This window comes from Tauraco erythrolophus, chromosome 5, assembly GCF_009769465.1.
Source record: "Tauraco erythrolophus isolate bTauEry1 chromosome 5, bTauEry1.pri, whole genome shotgun sequence".
Taxonomy (NCBI): Eukaryota; Metazoa; Chordata; class Aves; order Musophagiformes; family Musophagidae; genus Tauraco; species Tauraco erythrolophus.
The window spans coordinates 83,024,144-83,040,821 of NC_141469.1; the positions used below are offsets into that span (position 1 = coordinate 83,024,144).

General features: G+C 44.1%; 1 protein-coding gene across 5 annotated transcripts in view; it reads left to right on the forward strand.

Moving 5' to 3' along the window:
- EPHA5 (EPH receptor A5) overlaps positions 1 to 16,678 on the forward strand; it is a 187,145-nt gene that overhangs the window by 13,308 nt on the left and 157,159 nt on the right. For all 5 annotated transcript variants that reach the window (XM_086611754.1, XM_086611756.1, XM_086611755.1 and 2 more), the window contains exon 2: positions 15,331 to 15,994. In XM_086611754.1, coding sequence (XP_086467880.1) covers positions 15,331 to 15,994 — 664 coding nt within the window. The remainder of the gene's footprint in view (positions 1 to 15,330; positions 15,995 to 16,678) is intronic.

Sequence of the window (16,678 nt, forward strand, 5' to 3'; positions counted from 1 at the left end):
TACTGTTTGCTTTATTTTGATGCCAGATTGAATAACTGAATGTTCCTGTGTAGTTAACTTCAAAGGCAGCATATCTGCTTTTTTGCGTCGCTGCTAATTCTGGAGTTTATTTTACATCCTTAAAAATATGGATATGGATTAATACAATAGTTGGGCAAAGCCCTGATGATTTCAGTTCTAGTGCTGGGAAAATCAACCGAAAAATGCTAAAGTTTTAGAACAGAATTGCTAGTTATAGAATCATGGAATGTTTAGGGCTGGAAGGGACCTTCAAAGGTCATCTAGTCCAACCCCCCTGCAAGGAACAGGGATATCTCCAACTAGATCAGGTTGCTCAGGGCCTCATCCAACCTGGCCTTGAACGTCTTCAGGGATGGAGCATCCACCACCTCTCTGGGCAATCACTGCTGATGTCTTGTCAGATGCTCAGAAAATAATGAGTTGTGGTCGTTGATACGTGGTGCTAGGAGCGGGGGGGGGGGGGGTGACGGCGAGCAGGTGGGTGCCTCCCTGCAAAAGCAGTGGGTGCAGTCGCTCTGCTGCAGAATTACCGCGAGGCAGAGTACAGCTGCTGTGCAGGAACGGAATGAAGAGTTGACTGGGAAATGGATTTCAGACCAAATCAAACCTTTTTGCACAGTTTCGGATATCCGTCTCCTTTCTCATGCAGTACTTGTCTTTCCTTGATGTTGGATGTCACAGTACTTCCAGCAAAGGAAGCTGCAGTAGGCTAAGGAGCGACTTGGGCCCGTTGGCCGGAGCCCAATGACTCCATGTTGAAGTAATTCCGATAAATACCCAGACTGAGATAATCAAAACCTCTCAGGGGATTTCGTTGTTGTCCTACTTATTAATTTTAATGATAATTGAATATCTGCACTGATTATGCAGGCTGTAAGCTCAGCTTCCCAAGCCCTGTATATTCAATTTCAAAATGATGCTTATTCAGAGCCTGGTATATTTAACTCGGAGGGGTGGTCTTGACATGGACAGGCTCTATGGGAGCTACTGTGTCCTTCGGAGTTGCAGTAACTAAATCTGGCAGAGCCTGTTTCTCAGAGCCATATGAGTGTATTGAACTGGCAAATGTCTTTAGCCCCCGGAGGATTTGGTTATGATGCTGCCTGTATAATGTTTGTCAAAGGCTTTTGCTGTGGAAGCGTTGGAGAGAAAGCAGGGAATCTTCAGCAGCCCTTGCTTGGTGTTTGCAAATTTTATTTGATGCCACTAGCCCAGGTAAACCTTTTGGACACCTCCCTTACCTGCCCCTTTGGAGGACAGCACTACTCCTGAGGTTTTCTGCTTGCAGGGTTAGCTGCTCCAGTGCTAACCTGGCGTGTTTTCCCCCAGCACTGCTGTTTGCAGAGGCTGAGCTCGCTGAAGCTGGATGTGCAGAAGTCCCTGTGCATCCCTCCAGGTGTTGGCAGAGGGTCTTTGGCAGAAACCAGAATCTGTGTTGAGATTTTTTTCTATGAGAGGAGCTTTTTGCAGCTGAATTCCCTGGTGCACCTGTCCCTGCTGGAAGACCATGTTGAATCCCCATTGATCGAGGTTAAAGCAAGCAACTGCAACCCAAAATGGGTTCTGGTGTCACAGGTGTCCTGTGTTTTCTTGAATGGGGAATAAGCCTAACTTAGCAGAGTCTTGATTGTTGCCTTTAAAAACCAGACTGTTCCCTTCTTTTTTTTTTTTTTTTTAATTTTTTATTTCTAACCTTTGTTTTGTCTTTTCAAATATAAAGCAGGAAGGAGAGAAAATAGAATGAAAACAATTTTTTCACACGCAATGCTGTGACCAAAGCTGTTACTTGGCAAATTTCTGTTCTTCTCTGCTCTGCACGGTTTTAAATCTGAGAACTGAACTAGTTTTCTCCCATATTACAGTAAGCACATAAGTAATCAAAATGATATTAACAAAGTAAGTTGGGCAACTCCCTGCTGTTCAAATATGTTAATTGCAAATCACTGACATTCTAGACATGCTGTTTCTTACTGAGTTATAGTTTCTTTGCTGGTGAAATAAAACCATCAATTGAAAAAACCCACAATATTATACTGTTCGCTAGTTCTTGTTATTTAAAAATAAGAGCAGATTTGTGAATGTGTGAGCTGAAGGTAATGGTGTTGTAGCTTTGTAGGATTTAAGGCCAGTGGGGCTGTTAGCATCATGTAATTGAATCTCCTGTGGTACGTACAGCATAGAAACTTATTCAGGGGTCCTTGCAGCAGGTCTGTAACCTTGATTTGACCTACAGTGCATCTTCTGGAGAGGGATTTCCTCTTATGGTGAGTCCACTATATCCCTTTGTAGCTTGTGCTGACAGTGAGTTGTCTCGTTATGAGACAAGCTGAACTTTCTAGTCTGAATTGGTCCAACTTCAGTTCTCGGTTAATGGATCTCGCTATGCCTCTTCTTCCTAACTTTACTGGTATGTGCTAATCATCTCTCTTTCTCCTCCTCACACCCCGTCTCAGGCAAACAGAGGCCACAAGCAGGTTAGCAACATCCCAGCCTTCTCTTCTTCTTTTTTTTTTTTTTTTTCAGATTTTTGTGCTGTAAAGTAGGTTTTTGAGCTCTTGAGTAGCTCTTGCCTCTCCTTTCTGGGATATTTATGATTTGTCCTAGGTGAAGCGTTGCCATTTGAACTGAAAGTGGCTTTCTGGAAGCAGTCTTAGTAAAGCGTTGCGTTTTCTTTTTTGCTTGTTCTGTGAGGCAAATGGGTCATAAGGAGAAGAAAATCATCCTTGCGATGGATGCCAGGTAGAAGTGAGAGGGGAATCTTAGAGGCTGCTTGGCTGGATGCTGTGGCAGGGACAAGTTGAGGTACAGTGCCAGATGTGTATATATATGATCTGAGACTATGTGCTAGAGCTGTGCTGAAGCCTCTGCCACCAGCTGACCTGGGCACTTGGTTATTTGGTAAGTGGAGTCCATGGGAGGTGGATGTGCCACTATGTGAGTGCATCACGTAGATCGTTTCTGTTGGGAGGACAGGTTCCTGTTACAGTGGAAGATATAACCCTGCAGCCTGTTAAAGCCCTAGGAAAGGCAGGATTCAGTCCTGGCTCAGCATCACCTTTGTGCAAATCCATGCCTACAAATCCAAATACCTTTCAGCACCTCTGGACTCTGCATCCCTGAGTGGAGGAGACTGCACCGAAATCACCTGGGTGTTTGGATGGCCTGTCTCTGACTGCTACAGTCCACACAAATATGAAAATTCCCCTTTTTTGTGTACGAGTGGTAGAGTTCTTTAGGTCTGGTCCTATGGGGCTCGCACCCAAGGCTAGGGGAAGCTATGGAGGTGCAACAACAGGTTTCTGTGTCCTTCCCCTACATGGCTTATTCCTTTACTTAGTATGAAATTTCTTTCACTGCTGACTGTTCTAAGTTTCTTTGTGCACTATAATTTATGGATGAGAGCACACATTATTAGAGAGCTTTATGTATTATGCACTATGGGGGCAACTTTTCAACATTGGAGTGCCATTTCTTCAGCTGCCTAACTTCCAGTGGTTATGTGTTTTGGTAAGACGAATGATGTCGATTAACCACATAACCTGTAGAAGTGCTGTTTCCTATGCTAATTAGTTCTTCCTCTGAGAATTGTACCTTTAATTTATTTTTTAAAGTGCATTCATTCATCCTTTTCCTTTCAAGCTTCATCACTTTGTGAAACATGCATCCAGTTTCACTGAAAAAGTCTGAAGCTGAAGAGATAGAGATTGAAAGGGGATTGATTTCATGGTTTAACTGCTAAATGATGATGAAACTGGGTTTGTAACTTCATGTTTGTGGGAAGTGGTCAATCAGTCCGTTTTGTAGAATGAGTGTAAGGTCTAGAATAGGGGTGGATAAATAATCATCTGTAGTTTCTGTTCTGAGTAGTGCCTTTCCTCCTGGGGACTCCTGAGCATTATTCAAAACTTTTTTTTTACCAGAAGTTCAGGCCACAGATGAGAATTGTCTTGCCTAGCAGTAAAATGCCGTTGCTGCAATTGGCTGTGTTGCATCCGTAAGCAGCACAAAACTGCGAGAAGCTGGCATTCGGTGATGGGTCTGCCATGAAAGTCTCTTCCATACGCTGGTCCAAGGGAGATCCTTGCTTGTGGTGTTCTCACTGGCCCTGGGCTGCTTTCCTAGCCATGGCATGTTGATGATCAGTTGGTTCTTTAGTGGCTGTCAGATGCTGGAAGAGACCATGGAATAGCAGGTGGTTGCAAGTGAGGAAAAGCAGCCTATGAAGTATGGAACTTCCCCAGAAGTGTGTCTTTTCTGAGATGGTTAGGACATAGGACATCCATCATAAACAAATAAGCACATCCATGTTTCTTCAATTTCAGATTCAAAGAAGCTTCGAGGTCCAGGTTGCATCTCTGACAGATTTACATCCTTGTAATTCTGGTGCCGTATTTAAATAGTAACATAAGCCTGACACGGTGGGAATGAAATCCCATAGAATAAAAAGTAACTAGAAGTTGCATTATGTTGTAGAATAAGCATAACAAGCATCCACATGTATAATTTATTACCTATAGTGGGTAAGTACTTAACAACAGTCATAATAAACTCATTCTGCTCATTCATTTTTAGATCTGAGCATACTGATTCAGACCTTAACTGAAAGTGAATATACAATCAATGTGGGGCTTTTTATGCTGGTTTAATAATGTAGGCCTGCGGAGGATCTTTAATTATATAATTATTCTGTGTTCAATCAGGATAGATTGCTTCACTATAGGGATCGCAGGCAAGAACATGCAAGATCTGCCCTGAACTGATCATGTTTTAGCTACTAACTGTGGTCCTGCGTAAGCGATAGTCTTTGTTGCACAAAGCAGTGAGAGCAACCCAAAAACCAGGGAAAAAATTGTAGGCAGATATTAAAAACGTAATGCCTAATTCTGAGGTGATCAAAGAAAAGCTCACCATGAGCTGGCAATGTGTGCTGGCAGCTCAGAGAGCCAGCCGTGTCCTGGGCTGCATCCAAAGCAGCGTGGGCAGCAGGTCAGGGAGGGGATTCTGCCCCTCTGCTCTGCTCTGGTGAGACCCCACCTGGAATACTGTGTTCAGCTCTGGGGTCCCCAGCACAAGAAGGACATGGAGCTGCTGGATCGGGGCCAGAGGAGGCCACAGAGATGATCCGAGGGCTGGAGCACCTCTGCTATGGAGACAGGCTGAGAGAGTTGGGGCTGTTCAGCCTGGAGAAGAGAAGGCTCCAGGGTGATCTTATTGCAGCCTTCCAGTACCTAAAGGGGCCCTACAGGAAAGCTGGAGAGGGACTTTTTCCAAAGGTGTGTAGTGATAGGACAAGGGGCAATGGCTTTAAACTGAAGGAGGGCAGATTTAGATTAGATATAAGGAAGAAATTTTTTACATTGAGTGTGGTGAGGCACTGGCACAGGTTGCCCAGAGAAGCTATGGCTGCCCCATCCCTGGAAGTGTTCAAGGCCAGGTTGGATGAGGCTTTGGGCAACCTGGTGTAGTGGAGGGTTTCCCTGCCCATGGCAGGGGGGCTGGAACTAGCTGATCTTTGAGGTCCCTTCCAACCCTAACCATTCTGTGATTCTATGAAAAGCATGCTAAGACCCGATTTGGTGGTGCTCTGAACTAAGTTACAGCCCTCTGACAAATGGGAGAAGTGGATTTTCTACAACGTTCAGCTTCGACCACTCGCTTTGGTTTTGGTGACAATTGTAAGATGCTCAGCATGCAGGGAATCAGAAAATTCGGGTTTCGGTTTTCTTACTGGTAACCTCATGTATTCAAGAGGTGGCAAATGGAGCTGTTAGGAGGAGGTGCAATAAATTGCATGGTGCATGTGCCTGCTGTGCACACCAGTTCCCGTAAGAGGGGCCGCACAGGCAGAGCAGCCTTTGCATTTCTTCTGCCTGAATGTATTGGAAATGCAAAAAAAAACTTGTTTAGCGTGGGGCTTCATAGATTCATAGATTTCTAGGTTGGAAAAGACCTTAGAGATCATTGAGTCCAACCGTCCCTAATCCCCACTAAACCATATTGCTAAGTAGATCATCCACCCTATTCTTAAACACATCCAGGGATGGGGATTCAACCACCTCCCTGGGCAGCCTATTCCAGTGGCTGACAACCCTTTCAGAGAAGAAATACTTCCTAACATCCAACCTGAATCTCCCCTGACTAAGCTTATACCCATTTCTGCTCGTAGCATTGCACGAGGCTGACTTGGGATGGCCCCTGCTGCCACGGCGTGTCATTAATGCAGCTCACGGTGCCTGGACGGAGAGGACTTCAGTGTTTATTAGGGGAATATAATCATTTAAGCCTGAATAAGCTTCAATGCTCTAATGTGGCTGTTTGGCCAACAGAAATGAGATGTAAATTTGTGCTGAATAGCCGCTGATTACAGAAAGATGATTAATGCAAGATTTAGAATTGATTTATGGGTGCAGTTGTCAAGGTCTAAGCCATGAATGTAATATTATCTCTATGAAAAGCTTTGGGTAGATTAGAGACCAGGGAGCAGGGGCAAAATAATATGTTTGCTGGAGGGTCTGATATGGTGTATGGGCCGTCTATAATCTAGTCAAATTTGGTATATGCCTGAGAGGTTAGGCTTTGTGGGCGCAGCACGTGGATAATTGCATCACTTTGCCTGAAATACTAGAAACCTGAGAAGTTTAATCTGGTTTACTTTCATGAAATGCACTTTTGATCAAGTATTTTTTCTCTTTCACTGGAAGCTGTTAAAAAAAAAAAAAAGTTCCCTTGCTTTCAAGATGTTACAGGTAGTTGATGACAATGATAAAGCTTAAGGTTTTAGTTTAGTTTTTGCAAATTTTCACTGTTGTGGACATTAAAAATAAGCCGAGTGCTTTGTGTTACTCCAGTTGTAGAAAACAGAAGCTCCAGATGAATATTGATTTATTTAAATATTAAGACAACATTATAGTAACAAGGAAAACTTCCTTTTTTGCTGCTTTTGAAAATTGTTCTTTGAAACTCTTGGTATCACCAGACGATGAGTAATGTGAATACTATCCCAAAAGCTTTGAAAATCCAAGCATTTGGTTATAAACCTAAAGTATATTCATACTGTGTGTCCTGCTGAAAATGTGCCTCTGTCAGCCTTTCAATGTTAAACCGTGTGATGTCAACACTGTTTGTTATGGCACTTGTTAAATTGTTCTGCAATGAGTGTTACATTAAGCAGTGAAAAATGATTTAATGGTATTGTGTTTCTTCATTGCCTCTTTCATGCTCACCTCCATTGTCTTACTCTCAGTTACTGGACTGCAGTCAGCTTGAAATGGATTTTTTTTTAATTCAGGTGTACAGAGAATTTCAAACCTTTTTTTTTTTTTAAAAAAAAAAAGAAGAAATAATATTGTGTGGGGAGGTGGGGTTTGCAAATAACACATTGCTTTGTTCTGGGAAGGGGTCAGAGCAGTCTCTGATTAGGCATGCTGGAGAGGGGCTGATGCTCCTTTTCATTTCAGTCGCGCTAACCTCCAGCTGGGTTCTCCTGCCATTTGAATTCTGGTCCTGACATCTTTCATTGATCATGCAAATGATCAAAGTCTGAGCAAAACTTCTGTCCTGTTTTCATTGTTTTCCATTGCATCTTGATGTGCAGCACTGAAAAGTCGAGGTGACTTTGTCCTAATGTGAGATACAGAAGCATCGACCCAAATGCTTAAGTTCTCACTTCTAAAAATTCTTTTTTTTTTTTTATTTTTTAAAGCTGATTGCTGCTGATGAGTTGTTCTGAGTATTGGAGTGTGCACTTGGCAGCAACGGAGTTGGGATGGAGCATGATGGTGCTGTGAGCACTCACTGAACATGTTTCCAGTATAGTTCTGTTTTATAGTGGAGATGAAACATTAATTATTCCCTCATGGTCGCTAATCCCTCTCCTGCCCTCTGTCAAAGTGCAAAGCAGCACAGAAAACCTTAGCATTGAGTGAAATTGAGCCTTTTTAAATCTTGATGCAGTGGTGAGTAGCCTTTAACATGGAGTAAGGCCCTTTTTCTCCTCTTAACACCTTTGCTGCCCCCATATTGAAAGAGGTCGTTCAGAAGCACGTGTCTGGCTGTTCCTTTAATGTTGCTGCAGTGAGAATTTGCTTTTTAATGTGGTTTTTTTTTCGAAATGGAATGGTAATGGAAGTGACTTTTAAAATCTGCTTTCTGCTAGGCAAGTATCAAATGTGAGATAGCAGGGAATATGTATGTGGTTAATACAGAGATGGAGAAAAAAGTTAACTAGTCAAATGTGGCATGTCTCAAAAAGATATTTTAAACTTTCAGTTCATACCTCTTTGCAATTTACTTCCCCTACTTACGTTTTTCGTTTATGAAAAATGATCCTTAGCTTCTGGCTGGGAAATCTCCTGTAATGAGTGAGGAAACTCACATTTACTCCAGGTAATTAACTTCAGGAGGTTCTGAGGCTGTGAGTTAACTGGACTGTGCAGCATAGTGGCCAGAGTAGAGTGGCGTTATAAGAAACAGCAAAAAACTGAAATCCAGTAGTAAAATGAGAAGCGTAGCCCAAAAGTTGTGGTATTCGTATTTGGTGTTTTTCTTTTTTTATTTTCCTAGTTGGACAAATTGAGGGGAATGTGCCAAACCACCAGAAAATGTTAAGTTCTTTCTATGGAAACTCAATTTTTAAAATTAATTTCATTAGACTAAATTTCTGCCTGTGTAGGGAGATTAATCAGATTCTCTCTATCTTCTGTGTCTGTTAGAATCATAGTATCATAGAATGGTTAGGGCTGGAAGGGACCTTCAAAGGTCATCTAGTCCAAACCTCCCTGCAAGGAACAGGGATATCTCCAACTAGATCAGGTTGCTCAGGGCCTCGTCCAACCTGGCCTTGAACGTCTCCAGGGATGGAGCATCCACCACCTCTCTGGGCAACCTGTTCCAGTGTTCTACAACTCAAACCCGTTATGTTTTTTGCTTGACTAGTAACTGCTGTCAGTAGGAACACACATTTGTATATATAAATGTCTTGGTTGTAAAATTGCCATCCAAACAAGGCTTGAGCCTTGGTGGGGGGAGTGTGAGATGTATGGAAATGGTAAGATCCCAGGTGGTTACGACTGCTTCTGGTATTTAAAGATTTTAATAAACACTGGGTCGAATATTGTTTATATTGAACTCACTGCAGTTTCCTTTTGACTTTGACACTGGCTCCTGCCCTTAAAATAAGCTCCAACCCCCCCCAAAATGTTAAGGCTGTGTAGGAATCTCTTCACCTTTTACATTATAAAAGTGGATGTTGGTATTTGTCTGTACAAGTAGTAAGTTGTTGAGTATTTTTGTTTTGGTAGCTGAAATAAAAAAAAGTGTTTGAGGTTGAAGGAAATAGTTTGAGTTACTCTAGAACAGTTTTCATATTAATTTCACATGGTTTGGGAGGCTGTCAAAATCAGCGTTTCCTCTTTACTGAGTGGGGTTTTTTTGTTTGTTGTTTGTTTTTTCTCCCCTCCCCTCCTTTCCTGACTTGATCCGAGTACATGAATTGCTTTGATTTCCTGATTATTTTCATTTCAAATTTGTGATTTACTGGAAAAAGTCACGTGGCTGTGGTTGGTGTCCTTCCAGTGTCTGATTGGTGCCGGGCAGGAGGGGGAATGCCACAGGGCTGTCCCAGTGAGCAAGCATCCTGCCCTGAAGCAGAACTGGAACTTAAAGCCTGAGTTGTCATACTGGCACAAATGCTTAAGAATTCTTGCCCAAGAGCTCTGTTTAAAACAGGATCCAGTGACCTGGTGGTGGTGGAGGAGAGCTGAGCAAAGCCATTTTGCCTTCTGTTCTGTCTGGAGGTGGGTGGCACATAGTGGGCACTGTTTATCCTGCAGATCCTGAGCTGCTTTGTCATGTCTTTGCTCTGCTCCTGACATTATTCCTCCATCCGGAAGAGCCGACTTGCAAACTTGCAGCGTTGTGTCACATTACTGCATTTTTCTTCTGCTTGAGAATGGTTTGGATCGTTCTCCCTTGCTGTGAGAGGGGACCGGGCTTCCCACGTGCTCCATCAGCCTACTCTACTGTAGGTTATATAGGTTATGCATCTACCTCTTGGCAATGCCAGTGTTCAAACCAGAACTGGTTTGCTCCTGCCAATCCTGAGGTCAGCATCACTTTAGGGGGGGCTACAAACAAGGTGACTTTTGGGTGCTTTCTCTTTTGTGTTCTTGTTCTTTGAGCAAGCAAACCCCTTCTTCTTTTAATGAAGACTGAAACACGCCCAGCAAAAGCAAAGGCTCTCCTTTAATCATACGTCTCCAGAGCTGAAAATCGGAGCAATGCCGTGCATCGCAGGGTGTGTTGATAAAACTGGCAATATTGGTGGCAGGCTTTGAAGCAGTTGGATTTTGGGACTGGCGAGCCTGTTAAGTGGTGTTTTGCAACAGGCAAGATGGTGACGCAGTCAGCCTTATTTTACAGCAAGCACAGCCCTGCAAAAGCTTCTGCAGTGCAGAAAAAAAGATGCTTAGTGCTCTGCCTGCCTTTTGCTAGAGATTCAGCCTTACGTGACCTCACCCAAGTGGCTGGAACTGCGCCGAGGAGAGCCTGCTGCTTATTTGCTCTAACTTTGTGCTACGATGGCAGGTGGAAAGCTGGCAGGCAGCTAAAAACCAACAAAAAACCCCGCAAAAACCCAACCCGAGTTTTTTGGGGTTTGTGATGGGAGGAGAGCAGCAAAGGGAGGAAAGGAGCAGGTTGCGAGATAAAGTTGAGTAGCGGGAGGGAACGTGTGTTTGGGAGCTGAGCTGGAGGCTCTTGACTGGCAGCCAGGTCTTAACATCAGCTGCATAAAAGGAAATCGAAGAGGCTGCCCAAATATTACCAGGATGAAAGGCAGGATAAATAGCACAGACCTGAACACCTGGCTGGTTTGCACTTCTGGAAGGGTGGGAGGTCTTCCCTTTTAACCTGGCACAGGGATTGCATAGCCCCACATCACACCCTGCTCTGCACCAGTGTGTGCTTGTGTGGGGTTTGACAGCAGCATTTCGGGGTAAAATTACCCTCCTCTGTGGGCACAGCGTGTGGAGTATCTCATGCTTCCACACATGCAAAGCCTGGGATCTGAGATCTGTGCCAGGCTTGCCCTTCTCCAAAAGAAAAAAAAGGTGGTAAGGCATAAATCCTTTTTCAATTTTATGTCTTTGTGCCAGCAGGTACCTGAATTAACACACGTATGTTGCAGAGCTCCATGTGATGGGGTGGAAATGGGAGAGGATGAGGCTTCTTGTACTAGGGAGCCTGTGAAATGAATAGGTAGTGGGAACAGGGGCAGGTTGCACGGTCCTTGGAGCGAGGGAGTCCTGCTGGGAAAGTTCCAGGAAAGTCTTAGGGACCCCTTTTCTTAATACTCTTAAGCCCCCTTTCCCTCTTTAGACTCCTAGAATTTTGCTAAATACCTAATTGGTCTTTCAGCAGTGCTAGGATGTGTGGAATTAGGAAAGGGGCTTGGAATTTCCACGCCACCTTTAGTGGCTGCTGAAGAGAGTGAGGTACTGAAGACCGATAACAAAAATTCTCCTTACAGAAAACCCCCCGAAACCAAATAAACAAAAGCTCTGAAATTTTCATCCCCGCTGTCAGTATCTGGTTTTGGGGCAGCAGCCTTTTGCTGTGCTGCGGCAGCAAATTGCAGTCTTGGAATCCTGGAGATTAGAAACAAGCCTGAGTAGCGTTCGGCTGGTGAATGTGTTTTAAAATGGTCCGATTAACCCGAGGCCGCTCCGCTGAATGCTTTTTTAGATTTTATATTTTCAGGGAGATGTGTGATATCTTTGGCCTTTCCACAGGCAGCCAGCCCACATGAATCGCATGCTTCCTGTTGATGGGGCTGAGTGCAGTCTTGAGCTTCTGTTAACTCACCAGCAGTAGTGTACTGGAAATTTCTGATTCAGAAATAGGTCTTCTATAAATGATTTAACATCAGGCCATTGAAATGCATTTGTGCTTTCCTTCTTAGGGCTATTAAAGATGTAGAGAAAACATTTAGCACCAAATTAATGGTTGCATTTTTGTTTTAATCCTGCAGATGGGGTTGATTTATATCTCCAAAATATGCGCTGCAGAGAGGAATTATATTACACAATTTTTCAATTGTACTTTTTTTTTTTTTCATTCCAATATTTTCAGCTAGATGCTCTTTCGTGTGGCGAGTTTTCTTTTTCATTAGCAGTAAGGCGCTGTATTTCATCCTCTGGTTTGTATTCCTTTGTCGGTTGCAATACTTGTCTGAGGTCTGTAGTGACTGGGAAGCTGGAGCCAGGCAGAAGGTGTGGGGGTTTTACCCCCATCCCCTTCTCGTGGAGGGGTGTAAAAGCAGAAGGGCAGCAGGCTGCCTGCAGTCTCTGGGGGGACGCAGACCCAGCTGAAGAGAAAGAAATGGTGCACTCCTCCATGCAGATAGGAGAGAAGAAGATGGGATTAAATGGCAGAGCAGAGATTTTTACACAATAGCGGCTGCTCTGATAAAATCTGGTTGGCTTTCCCGTGAGGATTACACAGAAATAAGCAGCCTTAGCTCATTAGCACCTCCCTTTCCTCTTGCTCTCTGGTGATTGCTTCAGGTTCGATGGCAGGTGGTGATGGCAGGACTTGCTCTGATCCAGGGTGCGGCGCTGGAAATGTGGCACATCCCGAAGCCTGAAACGTTAGGTCGTGTGCCTTTTGTTGCAGCTGAGATTAGGCTCCAGCTCAGTTTGTGTATTGATGCTTGGACCTTCCTCCTCACAGTGTTTAGTGCTCCCAGCGCATGAAAGCAACTGCTGGAATCACTGGATTTAGTTTTTGAACAAATGAGCTTTCTTTTGCTCACTTTCTCACGACTCCTGGAGCAGTGATGGAAATGAGCTTGATTTTGTAACTCTGGAGAGTGTGATGGTGGGGTCTTTGGAAATAGATCTGGCAAGTCTTAAAAAAGAGAAGTGATGTTTTTCGATATGCCTTCAAGTTAGGTCACTAATAGCATAACTGTAACATCACAGTCCCTACAAGCGTCAGTGCTCTGGAAGAAATACACATTAGATGCTCCCTAAGTGTTGGACGGAGTTACACTATGTGCCTTGTGGCCATCCATACGCATCCCCACTTGCTAAAACTGGTCTGAGCCATTTCCAACCCTCAAATGCTTTTCACCATCTCCTGCTGGAGGTTGACACTTCTCCATATCTGCTGGGTGATGTGTGTGTGATTGAGTGATCTTCTGAGCTTCAGCCAGAAAAAGCAAAGGTTTAAAGTCATTAAGGTCTTTCCTGGGCTATATTGGGATCTGCTTACCTGCCCCTGGGCTGATTCAGCAGGGACCTCTGCCTGGGTCGGAGGGGAGTGGAGGGATACCCTCACTTTTCATCAGTTGCCACTGTGATAAAAATAAGACTTTGCATTTACATAGCGTCATCTTAAATGAATCCACTCAGAAGTATGTATGTACAGCATATTTAGCACTTAAATTAACCACAGTAGTTGAAGAACGGTGCTCTTCTGCTTTTTAATTTCATGTATCTAAACCTACTCTATTTACTGGAACGTAGAGAAGGTAGCTGGAGATTTGCACTATCTTGCATACTTTTCCCATGTTTCCTCAAGGCTCTACACTTCGTAGTTGTTGGTTGCCTCCCCTCAAAGTTAGGCATGAATCCTGCACAGATCTGCCTAGCTTTTGTGGCCGGCACATCTCCAGCTCACCCTGTGGCACCACCAAGAAGGGCGACGTGACAAGTGCGTGTTAATCGTGGTAGGGTCATGGCCTGTTTAAGGCCAGGGACATAAAAAGGGTTTAGAAATGGAAATACTGCTTAGTGTGACCAAAACATCCTCAGGTTAGGTTCCTCACTCGGAAGACCGGTGGTACATGGGAACTCCTTGCATCGTGGCGGGCATGAAATTCTTGCTGAAATTGCAGAAGTTCCCGGTTTCATGTCCGAGGTGAGGGAAGAGAGGAAATGCTTTCCTGCTGGTGGTATTTATAACTCATTTTGTACTGTAGCATCAGGTTATGTTTTCATGCTACTTGTTGCTGCTGTTTTAATTTAAAACTCAAGAACAGCGTTTGCCTTAAAAAAAAAATTCATTGTTACATTGACTTTGAGAGTGTTCCCTGTCAGATTGGCAGTAATGACATCTGGGTTGAGAAGGCTCTCAACGTCATCTCAGGCTGTATTTCCAATGAAAACAGTTGGCCTTTGGCATTAGAAGATATGCAGATTGGAATACAGCTAATACCTTGGACTGGAGCACTTTTAAATTATGCTCTATGCGTTTGCTTTGTGCTGCTTCTGCAGCTGTGACGAGATGCAGGCAGCAATGCTGAGCAGAGGATGCAAGAGGCTTTGGGAATGAAGCCCTTGCAGATGAGCAGGTCAAAGGTAGAAGGGAAAAAAACGAAAACCAAACCATAACTGGTTCTCTGGAGTTCTTTGCTGTACTTATGTGAGTTAATCTGATTTCTTAATGTGACACTACAGCTGTCAAAAGCAGAGAGGGAACAATGTTGAGTCTCTGTAGTAGGCACTGTTGTGGTGCTGCTGACCACAGTGTGCTGGATCAGGAAAAAGCATTTCTTCCAAGTGATGCACTTCAGAGCGTGGCCAAAATAAAATGAAAAAACCGTTGCTACAATTCCCACAAACAGCTGCCAGAAGTTATCTGGAGCTCTGCTTAAAAACCTGTGTAGCGTGCAAACAGCTCAAGATTTGCAGATCTCTCTAACCTTTATTGGAAGTAATCTTCTCTTTGCATGAGCAGGAACTCCTCTTAGGAGCACACCTGGGGAGAGCAAAGGCCCATTTTGTTTCATGTATCACTCTGCTGATTTTCTGGCAGGCTATTTGGTGGGGGAGAATAGCTTGGAGAGTTGTGGTTGTCCTCATTGCGTTGGGCAGTGATTTGAGGATGTAATAGAAAAGAGCCTGGAGGAGTGGGGACAGACGGACTGTAAATAGCTTTTTTTTTTTTTTTTTTTCCCCTCTATGTGGATGCATTGGAAGAGGCCAACTCGTGGCCCCATCTGCCTTTGTTTTGTTCCCTAATAAAATGCTAGTGGACAAACCCAGCAGTATGTTTTTCGCACTTCTGAAATGTCTGAAACAAAAGGTTTTAACTAGCATCCTTTTATATTTCTAAAGAGTCTTTTATCTGACTTTATCAGGAATATAGTAAGATTTCAGTATGGAAAATTTTGCCATTTAAAACATTTTTTCCCTTAAAAGTCATCCTGAACCTCTGAAGCTCAAGGTGCTCTTTAGATGGGAAAGGTAAGATCTTGTGGGAGCTGGAGCTTTGTAAAAAAAAGTAATACTTTTCCTTTCTATACAGTGGGAAGAAATTGGTGAGGTGGACGAAAACTACGCCCCGATACACACGTACCAAGTATGCAAGGTAATGGAACAGAATCAGAACAACTGGCTTCTGACCAGCTGGATCTCTAATGAAGGGGCATCCCGCATCTTCATTGAGCTCAAATTCACCCTGAGGGACTGTAACAGCCTTCCAGGAGGACTTGGGACTTGCAAAGAGACCTTTAACATGTATTACTTCGAATCAGATGATGAAGATGGGAGGAACATCAAAGAAAACCAGTACATCAAGATCGATACCATTGCTGCTGATGAGAGCTTCACAGAGTTAGACCTCGGTGACAGAGTTATGAAGCTAAACACAGAGGTGAGAGATGTCGGGCCCCTAACAAAAAAGGGATTCTACCTCGCTTTTCAGGACGTGGGTGCCTGCATCGCCCTGGTCTCCGTGCGTGTGTACTACAAAAAATGCCCATCGGTGATCCGCAACCTGGCTCGCTTTCCTGACACCATCACGGGAGCGGATTCCTCGCAGCTGCTAGAGGTGTCGGGCGTCTGCGTCAACCACTCAGTGACGGAGGAGGCGCCGAAGATGCACTGCAGTGCTGAGGGGGAATGGCTGGTGCCCATCGGGAAGTGCTTGTGCAAGGCAGGGTATGAGGAGAAGAACAACACCTGCCAAGGTAAGGGTCTGCAGGGAGGGTGCTGTGTTGGGGCTGCCGAGGTGATGCGCGGGGTCTTGGCTTGCTTCTCTTCTGTGTCCTTCATGCCTGGTTGAGTTGACGATGGTGGGTTGGGTTCTCACTTCCACTGAGGTCCTTTGGATGACCATAACAAGCATGAAGAGAGAGCCCTTGACTGGATGTAGTGGGACTTGACACCTATGGACAGGTCCTTCCGGTGCTTACAGGGCGGTGAACGAGTAGAATCTGGCACACCACCGTTGTCCTTGGAGCACTGTACTGTTGAGTCCTTGAGGCCATTGCAATCTTACTCGTTATTTAAAGCTTTATGTTATTTTTCCTCGATATCAGAGTTTCCTTAGGAATTGTAGAAGCTTGTTTTCTTTTTTCTGGACTGTGCCAGGGAATGTTTGAAGTTAATATCCCTAAGCAAGATGCGTGTTTGTTTTTTTATTTAAAGGAGTATGTTTTTCTCTCTTTATCACTCTATGGGGGGGAGAAGGTGGGAATTTGATGTGGTGTGAATTGATTGATTTTCCTCTCTTGTAGATAGTTTAATACAAAGCTGCTCAGCTGTTCAGGGTTAAACCTAAAGCCCTACTGATAAAAATGCATCCATATGTGCCAAAGTTTTCACACAAGTAGCTCGCTGAGGTTCCTGAGTTGCTGGTCAGCATAGGTCTC